Source organism: Eufriesea mexicana, unplaced genomic scaffold (assembly GCF_001483705.2).
Source record: "Eufriesea mexicana isolate 0111107269 unplaced genomic scaffold, ASM148370v2 scaffold143, whole genome shotgun sequence".
Taxonomy (NCBI): domain Eukaryota; kingdom Metazoa; phylum Arthropoda; class Insecta; order Hymenoptera; family Apidae; genus Eufriesea; species Eufriesea mexicana.
In genome coordinates, this window is record NW_016908322.1 from 787,009 (window position 1) to 807,637 (window position 20,629).

The 20,629-nt window shown below is 26.8% G+C and overlaps 3 protein-coding genes across 3 annotated transcripts; 1 reads left to right on the top strand and 2 right to left on the bottom strand.

Moving 5' to 3' along the window:
• Nucleotides 1–794: 794 nt before the first annotated feature.
• LOC108555197 (probable E3 ubiquitin-protein ligase RNF144A) lies at nucleotides 795–2,603 on the bottom strand. The gene is made up of 4 exons (XM_017910741.1): nucleotides 1,833–2,603; nucleotides 1,568–1,730; nucleotides 1,181–1,503; nucleotides 795–1,099 (listed from the first exon to the last, which is right to left on the bottom strand). Exons 1-4 carry the CDS (start codon nucleotides 2,397–2,399, stop codon nucleotides 863–865), a joined length of 1,290 nt encoding a protein of 429 aa, XP_017766230.1. The 5' UTR covers nucleotides 2,400–2,603; the 3' UTR covers nucleotides 795–862.
• Nucleotides 2,604–5,171: 2,568 nt separating this feature from the next.
• On the bottom strand, nucleotides 5,172–13,118 carry wde (Fibronectin-III type domain-containing protein windei). The gene is made up of 14 exons (XM_017910735.1): nucleotides 13,018–13,118; nucleotides 10,055–10,380; nucleotides 8,082–9,974; nucleotides 7,508–7,872; nucleotides 7,166–7,426; nucleotides 6,761–7,088; nucleotides 6,499–6,645; nucleotides 6,200–6,384; nucleotides 6,050–6,139; nucleotides 5,895–5,949; nucleotides 5,756–5,829; nucleotides 5,589–5,688; nucleotides 5,349–5,518; nucleotides 5,172–5,267 (listed from the first exon to the last, which is right to left on the bottom strand). Exons 2-14 carry the CDS (start codon nucleotides 10,320–10,322, stop codon nucleotides 5,172–5,174), a joined length of 4,032 nt encoding a protein of 1,343 aa, XP_017766224.1. The 5' UTR covers nucleotides 10,323–10,380; nucleotides 13,018–13,118.
• A 1,917-nt stretch (nucleotides 13,119–15,035) lies between these two features.
• Nucleotides 15,036–20,060, top strand: Cka (Connector of kinase to AP-1). The gene is made up of 11 exons (XM_017910731.1): nucleotides 15,036–15,571; nucleotides 16,146–16,249; nucleotides 16,781–16,966; nucleotides 17,061–17,250; nucleotides 17,464–17,622; nucleotides 17,718–17,838; nucleotides 17,933–18,048; nucleotides 18,218–18,396; nucleotides 18,480–18,817; nucleotides 18,896–19,207; nucleotides 19,286–20,060. The coding sequence occupies exons 1-11, from the start codon at nucleotides 15,305–15,307 to the stop codon at nucleotides 19,453–19,455; spliced, it is 2,142 nt and encodes a 713-aa protein (XP_017766220.1). The 5' UTR covers nucleotides 15,036–15,304; the 3' UTR covers nucleotides 19,456–20,060.
• Nucleotides 20,061–20,629: the final 569 nt, after the last annotated feature.

Here is a 20,629-nt window from a genome sequence, read left to right on the forward strand (position 1 = left end):
TAAATAAAAAAGCATTGATAAAATGAAAAGGTCTGCAATACAATCAACAGTTCATAAAATTTTTAATCAATCATGTCTTAGTTTTGCTGAATACCGATATAGATATACATTGCTTATTAATTTAGCTTCATGGCTATATTCATACTATTTTTATATATTAAAAATACATGAAAACAATGTTGAGTATTGCTAAAGATTGTCGTACAAATATGAGAAAAGTAAATTACGTATATATAAAAGAATCACGGAATAAACTATTATTTAGTACATAGTTTACAAAAAAGAACTTAAAACAATTTTGAATATGGCAGTTAATCCAATACAACGTAAATATAATTTTTTGGAATGTCATAAACAAGGATCATGAGTATTTATGATTTGGTATATAAACATGTTAAAATGGGAAAATATTATTACAATCTGATAAGAGTAAAAAAAATCTTACTATTTTTCAGAATCTAAAGTATAACTATTAAATATGAGACATTAAGTAGCTTTCAGTAAATATAACTTTTTGATATAAAAAACAATTATAATATAAATATATACAAATGTGTACATACTTTTTAAACTCATACATTTGCAAATAATGTGTCAAAATAAAGAAAATAGTTATTGATTATAAATATTGTCGACAAAAATAATTGAAAATAAAATAAGATGTTAAATCTTTTTTCATTTACGAAATTAAATGTTTAGTATGTAGCTATTATACTTTTGATGTTATTGTTTGCAAATACACCTTATGATACATGTAAATTCAATGTATATCTATATAAATCGCTAATTGCGTGCATAGGTTCAATATCTTAAATTAATTATTCATCATACTTGAAAGCTCTGAAAAACTTTTAATGTTTTTCTATGTTGTAGTATCACCTTCCTCTTGTTCAAGTCTACATGAACCACATACGCGACATTTACAGCATACAATACATGGTGCAGCCAACAAAAGTAGTGGAGATGCAACTAACAAGAGTAATCCAAATCCAGCAAAAATTCCAATAACTTGTGTTCTATGCCAAATAACCGATGCACGTGAGTGACCCAATTTATTTTTACATGGTCCTTTGTCATAATGTCGCAATAAAAAATCATCCTATATTGTTTAATACAATTATAGAATTAAAAAGTTTTTAGAAGTGTTATTATTATTATTACCATAAATAGATATACTTACATCTAAAGAAGCTAAACAATACCAACAAAAAACATGTTTACATCTTTTACACATCATTTGAGCACATCCTTCATCCTTTTCAATAGGTACAAAACACATAGGACAACATTTGATATGATCACCATCAAATGGTATACCTAATGAGATATCTGAACAAGGACCAGTATGCCATGATTCCCGACATATGGAACAGAAATCCGTAGAGCAATTAGGGCAATGGACTGGCCCAATAGGAGTTCCATTTGATTCAGTAGCATTTATAGAACATATTGTTTCACAATCTGCACGTGGACACCAAGCACGTGCTTTGTCCATAGACACATCTGAGTTACATAAGAAATTATCAAACTGAGTTATTAATGTTTGTGATAAATAAATTTTACATACCTCTATTCAATCGGAATTTATGATGTTTTTCCACAAGCTCAGCACTAACAAGACTTGATATTTCCTTCATAGAAAGTATTGCTCCGTGTTCACATTGTGCATCAGGACAACTAATTTCATATGCACCTTCTTCAATTTCAAACTCAACATATGCTTTCATACACTAAAACATACAAAGATCATATATATTCTCATATATGTGTACTTATAAAAATACTATTAGGCTTAAGAACTGGTCATAAGAAGTAAAATACTTTGCACATACATCTTTACAATAGGAACAACCACAGCCTTCTATCTTAAATGTTTTAGAAAGAGACGTATCAACAAGACATAATTTACAAAATACACGTCCAAGTGTTTGTTGAGAACATGCAGGAACAAAGTTGCCTGCAGCTAAACTGTAGCGTGAACTAGATGCCAATGATAATAAACTGGAACAGCGAGAACATACTCGGCTGCGATTTATAGGTCTGCCTTCTAAAGCAGAAGTGCTTAAACCCACAGCAGTTTCGCATTTTCTTAATACTCCAGGACCTAAACTCAACCAGCTATTGCCACGAGCTTCTAAGCTTGCACTACTTTCAGGTCTAAGTAAAGGAGCATCTACTCCTTTTCCTGCTGTACTCCTCTCTGTTAAAGAAAGATTTACAACACTGGCTTCCTTGCGTAATAAAGGTAATCTGACTCCCGTAAGTTTATTAGACTTATCAACTTTTTTCTGATTTGTAGTAACTTTATTAGAAGGATTGACAGATGTCACAGAACTAGTGGCAGTACCCATATCCATTAGTGGAGCTCGTCGTACGACGAGCGAATGTAGGCTGGGCATCCCCTAATTATCAATGTAGATTTCACTACTAGTTACAGACAAGAGCTGTGCTTACTGACTTCTTTTGGACAGTTTGCAACAGCACTTGCCATATAATAGAAAATGTATGTAAATCATGAAATTTAAAAATGTCACACCCATGAAACAATTTGGCACTGCATATTTTAATCCACTTAATCCAATATAGGTTCACAATATTTTTCATATTTCATTCTATTTGGCATTCCAAGTTTTACTTTTTTATAAATTCAAAGTGACTGAATATTGATTTCTATTTAAAAGTTACAAAGTTGTGTTTTTATGATGTACTCATATTTTAATACAAAACCTGCTGACATATTACATTCTTGACTTAATCTTTAAAAAATCGAATCAGAAACAGTTAATCAAAAGGGTAAACTGATAGTCAAACAACAATATAGAAATTAATTCTTCGAGATAGATAATACATTGCTAACAAAACAGTTGAAAAATATTACTGTCTTTCAACATTATTTATGTTATGCTTGTCAGTTCAAGATATATCCCGAAAGTAACAAAATTGCTACGTAGTATTTCACACATATTTAATATTTAAAGAAATACACATCCATTAATATTTTGAACATCAATCATTACAAACGTATGTTTATTCCATTAGAATATTGTTCGATTTTATAGTTTTTTTTTCTAGTTTCATGGCCTTTTCACGTACTATGTCACAAAGTACAGCAAACAGTATATACAAATTACCGACTAACTACTTCCGCCCCCACTTGCTTGTACTTTTTTCTTACAATATCGGAAAAGATTATCACTACACTCATATTACGATATACATAGGTATACATAGAAAAATCATAATTATTTATACTTTAACATATTGTACTGCATTTCTACGGCTCGTAATATCTTAACTCATAATATAGAAACTGTACATTACATAGATTGAAAAAATTGAAAATTTTAGTACAACATATTTAAAATACTAGTAAATTTGTAATATAGTGTTGTAATACCATATTAAGTCCTTGTTGATAGTAATAATAAGTGACATCATATTAAAACATTTATTGTTTTCTTTTTCATTATTATAATTTTTATTATTTCATATAAAATCCGTAGGGACATAATACATTTCTATATAACTTTATAATATTTTACTTTCTTCTTTTAAGATAAAATTATTATTTTATTTTATAAACTTATCAGTATAAAGGAGGTAACTAGTAATATTATGACAAGTATTCAAATCACAGACTTTCGGTATAATATATACAAATTAAATAATGAAATTTTGAATATTATTTGTGTGTAATACATCTTAAAAACAAGTTAACCAATTGATTTTATACATTACAATTACTAAATTAATCAAAATGCAATCAACAGGAACAAACTATGTTAAAAATTTCACACAGATGGCTGTATATGCTACGCATCATCGATATTAGTATACTTATTATTTTAAGAAAATATATATGAAGATGCGGGAAATTTAATTTTAAATTAAACTAATAACAAGTAAATTAGGATTACACTTTCCATATTTGTTTTCTCACATTGTCTATTGAAAAGATTTTTTATAACATAAGTATAATAAATATTAAGAAATAAAAGTTAGAAAAATATTTATATATTATTTATATGCGTAACACAATATTTTCATACTTAATATTTTATTTCTTAAAAACCAAATGTTTTATATAAATAAAATTTTATAACAACTGGGAATCATTTTTATTATAAACTTATATAAAAAATGAGCAATCATTTTATTATACATTTTTATGACACAAAAATGAATGAAACTTAAAAATATGATGTTAGATAATTATACTATAGGTTATTACATTTTCGATACAAATATTAAAAATTAGAACATATAAACATTAATATTTACATACTAATGTGAAGAGATTCGTCGTTTGTTTTATGTCACAAAATCTATGGAGTATTTTATCATTTAACATTTAAGATTTATTACAATTATATCAAAATTGAGCAAATCATATATTAGCAAGATTCAATTACAATAAGTAACAATGAAAATAAAATAAATTTAATGAAAGATGAAAATAGATGGTATTTTATCTATAACATAAGGAAGCAATATTTATGAACACTTTCAATGAATGACAATATCAATTACAGACTTATACAGCTGGTGTATAGTCTTAAACTGTAGCAGTCTTTATGAAAGGTGCATATTGAAATAATTGCTACAAAAGTTTTTTTTGACTAGAATATTTTGTCTTACTTGCTTTTTTTCTAGATATTATGTGTTACTTAAAATTTAAAATAACTCAACTAAGTTGATAATTATTGTATACTATATACTATCAAACGATAATACTTTATGAAACATGGCATGAAATTGCATGGAATTTTTACATTGCAATTTTGTGAATAAAGATATAAGGATGTAAACTATATATTGTCAAAATTAAGATTTGTATTTTTTGATTTTATAAATTAAGAGGTGTATAAAAAGAACAGAATAATTCATTAGCTACAATTGTATCATAGTTATCAAGAATTGTACGAATTACTTACAATTAAATGAATATTTACTACTATACAACAAATTCGTTTGTATGTATCTATACAACATACTTTATCATTATAAACATTTCTGCAACTTCATTAAATGTATCTTACATGTAATGAATGTAATAAATTAAATGACAATTTAAAGGACTGCACAGAATTTGTTGTTACATGAGTCATGATTTGTTATAACTGTGCGTTAAAAATGACGTTAATATAATAACTTAAAATGTATTATATATTTTATAAAGAAATATTTCCAGGTATACTATACTGTCCTTTCCGGGAATGTGTATCAACTGCTCGAACTGCGAAGTAATAATTATTGCCTTCAGAAAACTATAAAAAAGAAAAAATATTAATATTATAGGTATTTATAAAATTTGTATTAATATTTTAACAATTCTTCGTTCAAATTACTTGCGTAAGTGTGCACGCCATAGGTAGTGGTAAAGCCCGAACATCGCCTACTTTTTTCCACAATGATGTATTAGGAGGAACGCCAGCAATTTCTTGGTATGCATATAACTGATAACTAACAATATCTGCATATTTGTCCGACAAGTTCATATTCCAAGACAATACTATGCCTACACAATAATAATAAATTTTTATTTGTTTATGTTCTTAATATATATAAATTTGCACTTTGTAACATACCATGTGCAACTTTAGAAATTTTTAATGATGGCGCTGGTGGTGGAAGTTTCCAAGCAGGATTTACAGCATAATTGCGAATATCTGGTAAAGGTGCAGGATGCTGAAACAAATGTAATTATGAAAAAATAACTATATTATTAAAACAAAAATATTAATTTAAAATATACCTTATTTAACTGAACATTTGCAGTAGCTGGAGTTGTTAAAACTCGAACTGTTCCATTTGCAATTGTTGATATTCCTGTTAACAAGATTATATTATATCTATATATTACTTATATTGTTTATTTGAATGAAACTACTTACCCGTTTTGTACGTTAAAGTTGAAAATGAAGCTCTACATGAAGTCACTGGCCGTATCTATGATTGTAAACGTTCGTTATAAAACTATAAACTAACTAAAACTGTATATTTTCATTTCATCTTACTTAATAAAGATGTAACAAAATATTTATTTTACCGGACTGGAATTTGGTGCTATTAATAGCTGCCTTGTTGGTCCTACACCACTTTGCATTACATATGCTAATCGAGGCGCGTTCATATTATTCTAAAAAAATATATATGAATATGCGCAGAGTTAATGAGAAATTTATAACTTTTTACTTACCACTAAGGCAGTAGGTGTTGGTTGGCTAGCAGGTTGTACCACTCTTATACTAGGAGGTTGACTTGTTATGGCTACATTCCCAGGAATAGCCTGGATTACCCTTTGGAAGCAAGGTTGTTGTGCTTTTTGAGCTAAATTTACTTGTTGATCAGTTATTGCAGTTGTCACAACTGGTATACCAGTAGCTATAAATTATCAAAGTTTCCTTAACATATATTTTGATTCATTTAATTTATAAAAAGATAAAATAATATAAAATAAAGGATAAAGAAATGAAAGAAAATTGTGAAAGTTAGTACCTTTACCTTTTCCCTCTTCATCTGTAAGATCGATAAGATCATTTGCACGTGATTTCGCAACAGTTGTCGTGGTAGATCCTTGACGATTTATTTGACTTGGAAATTTTCCATTTAAAACTATTGTTTGCTGCGATTGTTGTGGTTGTACTTGTGGCTATAAAAGTCGATAATATTTCCGTTTTTTTCTTTTTTCTCTTTTTTTTAGATCAATGATAAAAATAAGAAAATTTTAATGAAATTATTTTAATGAAATTTAGTGAACTTACATTTGATATAATTTGTTGAACACTAGGTTGATTTGATATCGTCAAAGAATGCTGTGTATCTACAGGTTTAGCAACAACTAAAGCTGCAGGGGTAATAGTAGTCATTATGTTTGGAGACTGCGTATGATTTTGTGACACCACAGGAGTTTGTCCACTTATTGATTCACTTCTTCTGGGGGATCTTACTTTAATTCCTCTTCTTGGACTGGATGCATTATTTGGTTCGTTAATTGAAGTATTTGATACATTATTACTACTTGAAACATGTAAGGACTTCATATTAGAATTTTGTTGTAATTGCCGCAAACTTTGCATTCCATGATCCTATATAAATAAATATTGTAATAAAATAAATTAAAAATAAAATATAAAATTATTTCAGAAAAATATTTTTCATGTACCGTTATAAAATTAACTTGTAATCCAACAGATCTATTGATTTTAATTGGTGGAGTAGATTTGTCATTATTTGCACGTCGATCTGCAGCATTACGACTTAATACCATTTCAAAATCTTTAATTTGTTTAGCTAGTTGTTGACACTTCGCTCGCGTTGCTTCTTGATTTCTCTCTGATATGCGTGCTTGTTCTCTTAATTTACCAATTTCATCTCGCATAGTAATCGTTTCAACAATTTTTTGTATTAACAGTTCTTCTAATTCCTTAAAGAAATTATCATTAGTAAAACATAGGAAACTTTTATAATAAAATCATTGATTTAAATTTTTATATTTTCAACATACTTCCTGTTTTAATTTTGGCAGTTTTTCATTCAGATCTCTTTGGAAAAATTTATGAACATAATTAAGTTTTTTAATATTTCCAGAATTATTTTCTTGTGTTTTTAATTCATCACATTGTGTTTCAGAAATTATTTTAATTTTCTTAATACTACCATTCATAATATTATTATCAGTATCAGAACAAGTACGTTTTAATGAAGGTGGTGATAAAGGACATACATCTTGATTCATTTTATAATTTACAGCTACAAATTTTTCTGACCCGTCACTAGATTCTAAATCGCTATCATGATTAAGAAATCTTTTCCGTATTATTTCTTCTGCATTCTTAGCTGTTCGCCTCTTCTGTCTTCCACTTTCCCTAACTATAACAAAATATTGTAATAACAATCTATTAATTTATAACAGAAAATTTTTGATAAGTCACTCTTTAAAGAAATATATTTTATATCATGTAACAAAAAAAAAAAGAAAAATAGATGTTAATTATTTTAAGAAATATATACTTGCTTTTATATAATACAATATCATAACCTCTTTAATTTTTAATATGTGTACATAATATACATCCTACCTTGTTTATCTTCTTCACAAACAGTTTCTACAGCAATTGCCTTCTTTGTTCGCCTCTTCCTTCTTTGAGTAGTTACAGGAACTTCAATAGTTCTTTTATCATTCTCACCATTATTATTTTTTGTATCAATAATAAAATCTAATGAATCATTTTGTGGTTTTACACTCGATGAACTATTTTCATTCAGTATTAAGTTAATATTTTCACTTGGATTTGTTTTTTTACTTGTAGAGCTTATTACTGAGTTTTCTTTTTCTGTAGGTTTTATATCTTTCCCAGTAACATCATTATTTTGCTCCCAAAGATCAACTTTAGAATGAGTTATCTGATCTTCAGAAGAAATGTATTTATTAACTTCCATAGAATTTATACTATTATCACTACTTTTTAATTGGTTATCACATTTTCCATTGTTAATAATTGATTTTTCTGGTACAACATTTTGTTTAATTCTAATTTCATTATCATTTTTATTACTAGTTAATTCAGTTACTTCAATAGTTGTTGCTTTAAAAACATTGTTTTCAAAATCTTCATTTGATTTCATGTTTTCTAAAGAGACTTCCCTTTTTTTATTTTTAATAATTTCTTGTGTCTTACAATCAGTTACTTCTTCATTTATTATTAATTCCTTACTTATCATCTCCTTTTCTTTTAAAGTATTCAAAACAGTTATTTTACAATTGTTTTCAGGTAATTGTATCCCCTGGTTGATATCTGTCAATTCTTGATTTTTATTAAGTTCTCTTTCTTCTAAATTATAGATTTCTTTAATTTTTCCACATTCATCCATATCAGTTGTTTTAACTGTTTCATTTTGTTCTTGATTATTTATATTATTTTCTTCAATGTATTCTATAGTTTCATCCTTATCAGATTTATGTTGTATATCTACACTTAATACTTCCACTTTTTTAGAATTGTCAGTAATACAAAAATCGCTAGGATTAAGACCTGCATTATTTATATTACTTTTACTTACTTCATTCGCCTGCTTACTGTTATCATTATCACAAAAGTTGAGTGCTGAATTTACAAGTTTTTCACTGGAATTATCATTGATAGTATGAACTATGGTAACTGTAATGTCTTTACTCTCATCATCATTGCATACGATTATTCCTGAATTTTCTTCCAAGGTACGTTCTGATCCTAATGAATTATTGGCAGAATTAGTATTAATACTTTCTCCTTTAAAATCTTCAGCAGTAATATTCTCCACTTCTACTCTCATTGACTTATTTAATTGATCATTCTTGTTACTATTAATTGAAGATTCACTATGTAATGTATCTTCATCTCCTGGATTGCTGTCAACAATTTTTATAATTTTGATATCATTAGTAACTTCAGTTTTTGAAGATATGTCTTTATTTAAAGGAGTTTCAATATTTTGACCAAGTTCAGATGAATTATTTTGTTTTTGTATTGCATTAGACATAAAACCTTTTTTCTGCTGTCTGTTACCATAAGTTGACCTACTATATGAATTAAACACTCCATTGCCTCTTCCTCGTTCAAAAGGAAGAAATGCATTATGAAATCTAACATTGTAATCATATGATTGAAGTCTGTAACGTCCTCTAGGTGTTAGATAACGAAATCTGTTATAAGTATGGTTGGCACTACGAAAAATTCGACCATTAGGTATTCTAGGAAATCTCCATTGTGGTTCATAACTTGACCATGGACGAGGCATATTCATTGTTTGAGGCTTCATCGATTCATTTCCACTGTTTTTACCAATTTTTTCGTAATCAATTACTATCTTTTCATCATTATTTGAACACTGCCCCTCCTGGATTATGTTCTTGGTATCTGTTTCATTCTTCAATATATTTTTTTCTGAGACAGTAGGAATTTCTACATCTTTAGCTTTTGCAGATGTTTTTTCTGTAATTTAAATGAAATAATGTTATTTAGACTTCTTTTATTCATAATATGTACATCAATAATGCATGTATAACAATTACCATCTTCATTATTTTTTGATTTATTTTCTTCATTATCTAAAACAGGTGCTAGGATATCTTCTGTTTCAATCTCATCGTCATCAGAAAGTCTTAAACGCATACTATCATCTGAAAGAGCATCTTCTTCATCACCATCATCACCTGTACCATATAATAACTCTTCTTCTTTTTCTCTTGATAACTCATCAATATGGTGTGTATTAATACAAGATAAAGAATGCATGGAGTCAGAAGTACGTATTGTATCATTTCTTATAGCTTCCATCATAGAAAAGGTACAGCAATGCAAGACAATGTCACAAGCTACTCATTTAATATTTTTTAACCTGTAAATGATTACCTTATTTTCAATAACTTTATTTTAAAAAATAAAATATTAACTTTACACTCATAAATATATTTAGTTATATACACAATATATCAATAAATATATAAATAACTAATATTTTTGCACATTTACCTCAACTTTTTTAGTCAATTACAAGTAACAATTAAGTTTATTACAAATACACATTATAGAACTGATTTAATATAAAATACTATACAAAATTCAAAAAGAAATAAAATATTTACAATAATTTAATGTGTGATATTATTATTTTTATTTTGACAAATTTTTATTATTTTAAGTTTACAAATAATATTATCATTAAATATTATAATAAATTAATAATAAAATTTTCCAATTTATAAACTATAATACATAATTTTATCAATAATTATTGTTTTGCATAAATAAAGTTCATAAAACCAAATATAAAATGTATTTTATAACTAAAAAACAGAATATTACAAACTAGATAATGTTGCACAAAGTTACTTTTTAATTTGACATTTCAATTACAGTAAATTATTACAAATATATTAAAATTATAAGAAAGTGAAAATTTGTAGGCTTTTATTTTTCGTGCATCTATGTTTTTTGTCTGATATTATTATACCATTAAACGTGCAATATATACACGAAATTAATCATTAAAATTAACGATGAAATCATCTACGTATATATGATAAAATATTCAGCTTTCATAAAAAGATTAAAGATAATAAAATGTGGGCCCTGCAATGCGCGCCAACATATGACGTCCCTGGCCCATGAGTACTCAACTAATAAAAATGGCGGATTGGAAGTGTATTACTAACATTCGTCATTATATTTCAAATAACAGATATACCATATTGTCCCAAAAATACATATCATTATTTTAAAATAATTAAATATAATTTTTTACTTCATACCAGTAATACACTGAAAAAATATTTAATATAATAAACTAACAATCAATTTGTACTTTTGTATCACTAACATTATAAAACTTTGAAAGATTAATTTAAGTCAGAAATATTGTTCGTTTATAAAATCAAATACAAATACACGACACGAGTAATTCTAACTAATAAAAATGCTAAAATATTTAAAAATAATTATGATTGAAACTATGAAAAATTTATATTCAGAAAGGCGGGCTTCTCGGCAAGCTTCCCTATTGAACGAATACTGCTGAACATAGGCCCCGACATGTGTCCTAACGAAATTCGACGATTCCACACGAAGTCGACCAATATGGCGTCATAGTTCACTATCAATGAACTAATTCTTAATAAATAATAAAAATAAAACATGTTAAATAAAATTTCTATGACAAAGTTATGTATTTAACACATAAAATTATATTTATATTCTTATTCTTCAATTTTATACTGAACGAGTCAAAGTATTTAAAAAGTTTGTACTTGTGATACCCCCACCCCTTCCTTGCTTATGCACTACTTAAAGACACTTAATGTTTTACGCTAGAAATAGAAAATTTATATGTAATTTGTAAACATTTTATCAAATTTAATATAGTGACATAAATTTTGAAACATATATAACTTTTATAGGACAAAAATTTTTAATACAATATATTATAAAAAAATATTAATATCAAAATATTTGTATATACAAATATTTGTGAACATTATATTTTGCAATTTACAAATATTTTTATATTAAACGTTTGGTACTGTCTCTTTTTTTCCATTCACTGACGAGGTCAACATGCGTCATACTGGTAATACAATGTTAAATTCATTGAGTGGGAGAAGTGTGATACTTTCACAATTCATTACGAAGATCGATTTTATGGATCTATATGGATCCAATTATTTTCTTCTTATAATCTGAACCTTAAGTACGCTATTATTAAAAACAATAATGTTTTGTTATAAATATGATATAAATGTATTTAATAAAAATAAAACTCACAAATAAAACTTTCAACTATTGACCTCAATTAAAAAATTAATACTAAATTATAAAAAATAATTTTTATAATACATTAGAAATGTATTGTACGCATTCAAAACATAACACCCAACTATACAATAATATTTTATTTATTGTTAATATCACGTGAAGTATAGTTTTAGCAAACAAAATATTTTATAATATTATACAAATAAAGATTTGTAATATTTCGTTTTATTTCTATACAAAAAGCAACTATCCTATTTCATAATTTGTATAATATAATTCAATATAAAAATATCAGTTTATCAGCTTTCATTTTGTGTGACGAAACAACAAAATGGCGTACCTATGTTCTATAAAATGGCAGCTATTCACATATAGGTTGACATCTACAATGGATTCGATCTTTATGTTTGGGACTTCAGGCCCAAATTCTTAAGCTCAATGTAAATGATATAAAAACATAGTTTCATTATTTAAATATTTATTAATGTATAAATAAAATATAAAAGATTAACAGAATCTTTAATTTTATTTTCAAAAAATTAACAAGATACCAAATAATTGATTTCTTTTTCAAAATATTTGCTCTAAAATTCTTTAAAATTTAGTTCTTTAATAATTTTATGTAAATATTCATTATGATTCGTATCATACAGCAATTTAGATCAAAAAATCAGTGACCCACTCCTGACTGATGACATGTAAATGTGCATGTAAATAAACTTACGTTATGTTATAATGCAGGCAGTCTTCAATCAGTGATGAACATGCTCTTTGTCTTATAAAAATACGTTATATTTACGATAAATGCCAGAAACGAAGATACACTGTGATACTCGTTCATCGAGTATCTGCAACACCGCAACCTAAACAAGCGACAAGCAATGTTGCCACTTTTATTCGTAACCGCTACATACCCAATGTATTTGGATAAAATTAAAGTTTAAGTGAACACGTCTAGTTTTTAAATTGTTTACATTTAAAATACATATCAAATTAAAAAACTATAAACAATAAATTTTATTAAAAAAATATGTATATATAAAACTATCGACGTATACAGATAGTGTGGTTTGCATCTCAGATTTTAGTAACGCATGCGCTACAGTGTAAAATACTTTCAGAACTTATATTTGCTAAAGTATGCAAAATACTTTGGGTTAGACACTAAAATACACCTTATTTATAAAAATGTATACAGGTATGCGAAGTCACTAGTAATCGGATACTCATGATATATTTTTTCAACATTTAGAATTCCTCTTTACAAAAATTCTTTTGTCGTTATCCTACAATAACCATACTATTTTACACCATTTTGTGAAAAATATTATCAACAGTATAAGAACTACTGTTTATTATTAAAACGTGGATTAAAATCAAACGATTTTCTCGTGATATTTTTTAAAGAATGATTAATAAAGCATGTACTTATTAATCATAATTTAAATCAAGGTTACAAGTATCATATTATGAAAGTAATATAATAAAGTATTACTAATCATAGTATATGTGATACTAAAAATTGCTTCCATCTGTCAAAAAAAAAAAAAGGACAAAAATAAGAAAATACATTACTTATTATCATTACTGTATGGTGTAAACATAAAAATAACAGAAAGGCTTTATTGTATTAATAAAATATACTATTTAATATTTATATGAACTCTATAAATATATTGTTAGGTACATAGATTACCCTTATACTTTATTATATATATGTATATGTTTACATGGAAAAAAAAGAAAAAGAGTAACATTGACATATGCATATATGTATTTATGATTACCCATTTTTTCAACTGAAACTAAAATAGTGTAATGATAAAAAATTTATTGAAGTTATATTCATAACATAAAAAATGAAAACTGAAAAATAAAAACAATTACCTTCTTAAAATAACTTGCATATTTAATTTAAATATATCATTTAGTAGTATTATAGAAATAATTTATTTAAGTTTTGAAATAATTATCGACATAAGTGTATTCGTGATATTGTTTATGTAAATATTAATAAATAAACTACGTTTTATAAAAATACTTCAAATACTGAAAATATTTTTTTAAATAATCATATATTCTTTTCGATATTTTATTCTATTTTAGATTTCTATAATACTTATATTTTAATAATAGTATGAAAGATCATAACACTTTTTAGCTACTTTAAAAAATGTAGCAATTTTTAGTAAAACAATTCTATCTTCTAATATAATTAATACCCTTTTGTATCATAATATAAGAATTAACTACATTTCAATATGAAACATTATATTAATTATAAAATATTATTACATTAGCAGCTTGCCCTTATTGTTCAGTATACGGTCAAATATACTATTGTGTGATTATAATTACTACACTTTTTATCTTGAGAACCAGCCTTACAGGAAAAATTAAGAATGTAATACATTTGTCATATGTATCATAAAAGTGGTGATTTGTATCATATTTTGATCAATAATACATAATTATTTATATAAAATTTATATTTTTGAAGCTTTATATTATAAATAGTTTAATACTATTATTTAATATAAAACAATAAAAATAATGTTATAGTATGTAGAAACAATAATAAAAAATTGTATAATTTCCTTATTTATCTAATTTTGCTATATTATAAATCATTAACAGAGTTTTATTCTTTATTAACTTATAAATACGATTCGTTTTCATAGAAAGCCGGTATAAGGTTATAATATTATATATCTGAACATACTGTACGAGGATGGTGGAGGAAAGTACAAGTACGATTCCGAAGATGTGCGAAGAAGAGAATATTTGTTTGCTACTTCGGAAGAGTTGAACAATTAATTAAATTTTGATAGACAAACAACGAATCATAAAATTTTATATAAAGTATACCGGTTACGTTGAAATCAAATACGTCCGCATGCGTATTAATTACTTCTTTTCGCAAACTCGATCGAAATACATTATCCGACAGGAGAGCACTCTTTGGGCTCCAGAGGAAAGAAAAGTTGTTGTAATGGCTGCCGTGTCATGAAATGAAGGTACCGAGCCAGTTTTGTGGTTCCACGATGGAGGAGAACTCCAGTTCTGCATCTCAAAATCATAATGGACAATTATCTAGTGGTGCGAATGTTCCACTGACAAATAATAAACATCAAGGGAATGACAATGGTACTAATGGCGATGCTAAGAATGAAGGACCACAATACTCTATGCCTGGTATTCTACATTTTATTCAGCATGAATGGACTCGCATTGAACTTGAAAGATCGCAATGGGAGCTTGACAAAGCAGAATTTCAGGTATAATCCTAATTTATTTGGAAAATACTTGAAATTTCTCTATGTATCTTTCTTAAAAATACACTTTTCTTATTGTCACTTCATCTGTCATGTGACAGAATGTTGTAAAAACATGATTATCTTAAAAATTTGTAAAACACTACAATATAATTTGTATAAATTTTTTATTTAAAACTTATCTTAATTTAAGCTAAAAAATATTTTATAAGAATATCCTTTTTTTAGCGTAATATTATCTTTTAAAATTTAATATAAATGTCATTGTTTCACTACATTAGAAATCCTTATATTTTAGTGAAATTGATAAGGTAATACTCATGTATATTATATTTTTATGTTTCATATAAAGTGAATTTAAATTGTTTTTATATAAGTTATTGTGATTATTAACACTTAATATAAAATTGTGTTATATTTTTTCATAAAGTTTTCCTGAAATAAAAAATAATAAATAAAAGAATAAGAAATAAAAATAATGAAGAAAAGAAAGGCTATATTACAATGTCTATAACAAATATAAAGCATAAAACAATTATGTTAGAAGTACAAATAATATTTTATTATTTTTCTGTAGGCTAGGATAGCTTTTTTACAAGGTGAAAGGAAAGGTCAAGAAAGATTAAAGAATGATTTAGTAAGAAGAATAAAAATGTTAGAATATGCACTTAAACAAGAACGGTAAGATTTTAGTTTTATTACGTTAATAAATCATAAAAAGATGTTAACCTCAATTTGATAAATAGATTTGTAATACTTGGTGAAGTTATTAAAAAAGTCCTTATTCATGGATTTTGTTCATTTTTAAATATATTATAAGAAATAATATTTTGAACAACTTTTTGCTTTGAAAAAATTGGCAGTCAGTCTTAGTTTCTGAGATATTGAGAAAATATTTTGACTGCTATTATGTTGAAGTTTACCTATATGTACACATCCATAGCATTGTATATGTTAGCTTGAAATCATTGTTTGCCTACTGTTTCTGTAAACATATCATGGTAGCTGGCAACCAATATATATACATATATATAAGATATATACATGTATGCAGAATTCAATATAATAACAACAAAAGTTTTTTACTAATATCTTGAAAACTAATACCAATTAAAACTATTATATGTAAAGAACAAAATTTTTTAAATTAATAAAATCTATGAACAAGAACCTTTTTGACAACTTCATATAATACATTTATAATTTTTATAGAGCTAGGTATCACAAACTAAAATATGGAACTGACCTGGTAATACAAGGAGATACAAAACCTCCTATTTATGAAGAAGGTAATTATAATTGTCCTAATTCTGATGTTGGAGGTAGTGGTGATGGAGAAGCTCCATTTACATCTGTCAGTAACATCAGTTGGAGACAAGGCCGCCAAATTTTAAGACAGTAAATAAAACATGATTTTTATAATCATTAATTGCATATAATAATAAGTACTAAAGTACGTTATCATTAAGCTTATATGTAATTCTTTCTTTAGATACTTACAAGAAATTGGTTACACTGATACAATAATAGATGTTCGATCAAATAGAGTAAGATCTTTACTTGGTTTAAGTAATAATACAGACACAGAGGATATGAATACTCCTGCGTTAAATGGTAATGAACCATCAAATAAACAAACATCAGAAAACAGTGTTCATAGAGTTCCAGGAAAAAAATTAGAGGTAAATAACTTCATTAGAATTTAATCATTTTATTTATTATTTTACTGTAGTACATCTTATAATTTTTATACAGATTTCTAGTATAAAAGTTTAATAGAAATTATTAATTGTTTATGTTATGTAAATATTTATAATATCAATTTTTTACAATAATACTTACATTATATTGATATACGATATAATAATATATTTTGTGTATTTTTGTATTGGTAGCAACCATCTTCTATAGCAGAAACAATAATGCTAGATACAGAAGCAGCTGTTGCGGCAAGCTTCGAATTTTTGGCCCATACAGATATGGATATTGAAGGAGCAGAAAGGGACGTGGAAGACGATACTTATGATACTAATATGGATCCTAAATCAAATAAAGTAACCCATATTCAGTGTTCTCTGTAGAAAATATTGTTACACAGTTTTCTTTAAGTAAATAATAATTTATATACTGTTTTCATTCAAACTTTTAGCCGTCTATGCTATTAGCAGAAGATGTTGATGCAGAAGCTGAAGAAGTACTAAATGAACTAAATCTTCTCACAGAAATTGAAAAATTACCACCAGGTTCTGTGCGTTATTCATCTGAATGGAGTTAGTATTTTTTTTAATTATAGTTTTTTTTTGACAAATTTTCATTTTATCTGTATTTTAACAGTATTAAAATCAAAATTTAATGAATTTGCAGATGCAATACATAGGGACCCGGATCCAAAGCGTCTAAATGAAGAAGGTGATTCCGCATTAGAATTGGGTGAATTAGAGCAATTGTGTGTAAACAATGAAGCAGAAACATCATATGATGTAAGTAACATTTAAGTTACATTAGTTATGTTGTTGCAATTGTTGATATGCACAGATGTGTGTAACACAATCCTTACATTTATAAAATTTAAATTTATATCATGTACATTAAAAGCTTAATTTTATTTTTAATGTAAAATGTATTCCAACTAAATATATTTTTTATTAGATGGTTACTACAACAAAAGAAAATTTAAGAAAAACTTGGAATGCAAAGTACACATTACGATCTCACTTTGATGCTGTTCGAGCTCTTGTCTTCCATCCCATAGATCCTGTTCTTATCACTGCAAGTGATGATCATACTCTTAAACTGTGGAACCTTCATAAAACTTTACCAGCAAAAAAGTAGGTTATCTGTATTTCAAAGTTATGAACAGTTGATTAATTATTTTAAAGGTATTCAAAACTGTTTATTTCTTTTATTTCAGATCAGCTTCATTAGATGTAGAACCACTATATACATTTAGATCACATACAGGTCCTGTATTATGTTTAGCCATGTGTAGTACAGGCAATCAATGCTACAGTGGTGGTTTAGATGGTATGATTCACTGTTGGACACTTCCGTCAGCTAATATAGATCCATATGACTCTTATGAACCAAGTGTCCTTAGCCAAACATTAAAAGGACATACAAATGCAGTTTGGGGTTTAAGCATGTATCAACTTCGATCACAATTGTTATCAATCAGTGCTGATGGAACTGTGAAATTATGGAGCCCACAAAACAAATCACCATTACTTCATACTTATATCTCTGAACAAGGTACAGTATTTTTTAAATATGAATAATTATATTTTATAAAGTTACTTCTAAAAATATTTTTTTCTTATTCCCTTATAGATGGTATACCATCGTCAGTAGACTTCATTAGAGATGAGTCAGATAAATTAGTTGTAGCTTATAACAGAGCTTGTGTGGTATTTGATACGGAAACTGGTGAAAGTGTAGTACGTCTTGAAGCCAATGAGATGAAAGGGGTAAACCGTGTCGTGGCGCATCCTACATTACCACTTGTTATTGCAGCACACGAAGATCGACATATTCGATTTTATGATCACCGATCAGCTACACTTGCTCATTCCATGGTTGCTCATTTGGATGCAGTTACTAGTCTTGCAGTAGATCCTCAAGGTTTATATTTACTTTCAGGAAGTAAGTAGTAGTACGATTAAAACGAAAAATAATGTTAGTATATTATGAATTATTAAATAACTAATTTTTCATTTATAGGTCACGATTGCAGTATAAGATTATGGGATATGGATGATAAGTCATGTGTTCAAGAAATAACAGCACATCGTAAAAAGTTTGACGAGAGTATTTTAGATGTAGCATTTCATCCTTCACGACCTTTTATAGCAAGTGCCGGAGCTGATGCTCTTGCCAAAGTGTATGTGTGAAATGTAAATTAAGATACACATTTCTACTATCAACATACATCAAATGGAACAGATTTTGTTCTCATTCTTTCTAGATAGTTTTACGTATACATGTTACACTTCCAATTTTGTTGTAACTTATATTGCTCTACCATTTGAAGTACCACTTTAGGAAAACAAATCGGGCGTCTAGATATTCATATGAAACCAAAATTTGCACATAACCCTTGTCCGCGACAATTTATCAAAACAGTGATTTTAAATATAAATGCTGCTTATTGATGAAATTTTCACTAAGTAGCAGTATTAATTGGATAGCGCGAGGGGTCTGTCTTGTAGCATATTAGTTGATATAGTTCTGAAAATTAGATGATGAAATACCCCTTACCCAAAATCCAGGAAGCACACTGCCGCAGTAGCATAATATTTATCCCTATGTTAACTATTTATTACCAATATTACAGTTACTGTTGCACAGCTACTGGAGATTAAGACGTACTACGCGAGAATAAATTTGTCCTACATCAATTAGTCTCCCATTATATGATTTTTATGCTACCTTATATATTTATCAAGGTTGGCATATAATAACAACAAAAAAGCAACAACAACAACAATAATAATAATAACCGTAATAAGTTAATTATAATGTAAGAGACATAATATTAATAACAGTAAATTATAACTGTGTGTTTCTCTGTAATATATTGTATTTAAAAATAGATGAACTGTGTAACGTACTATAATGAACATGTTTTTATTAAAATTTAATTCCACTTCGATATTATTTTTTTCCTTCAACAAATCTAGATATATAAATTATAGCCATAAAAAGTGAAAACAAAGTATTGGAATAAAAATTATTCGTCTTTTAAGTATTTGTTTCATAAATAAGCGTGGATAGAATGTGATTGATATAGTTTAATTTGAATTTAAACGAAATATATAAAGTTTAATAATTATGTGATCCTGTATTTATAGTATATTTGACAAAATATATAAAAATATGAAAAAACTAATTTTGTACCAAAAGTATGTACATAGTATAAAAAATTTTACGCTTCATTGATATATTTATATCTTTAAAATTTGTTTTAAATGTCGATTTTTTTAACTAACAATAACTTGGCCTGTGTATATAACGCCCTTTGATTGTCCAATCAAAACGAGGCAAACATTATCATTCAGGTTAAAG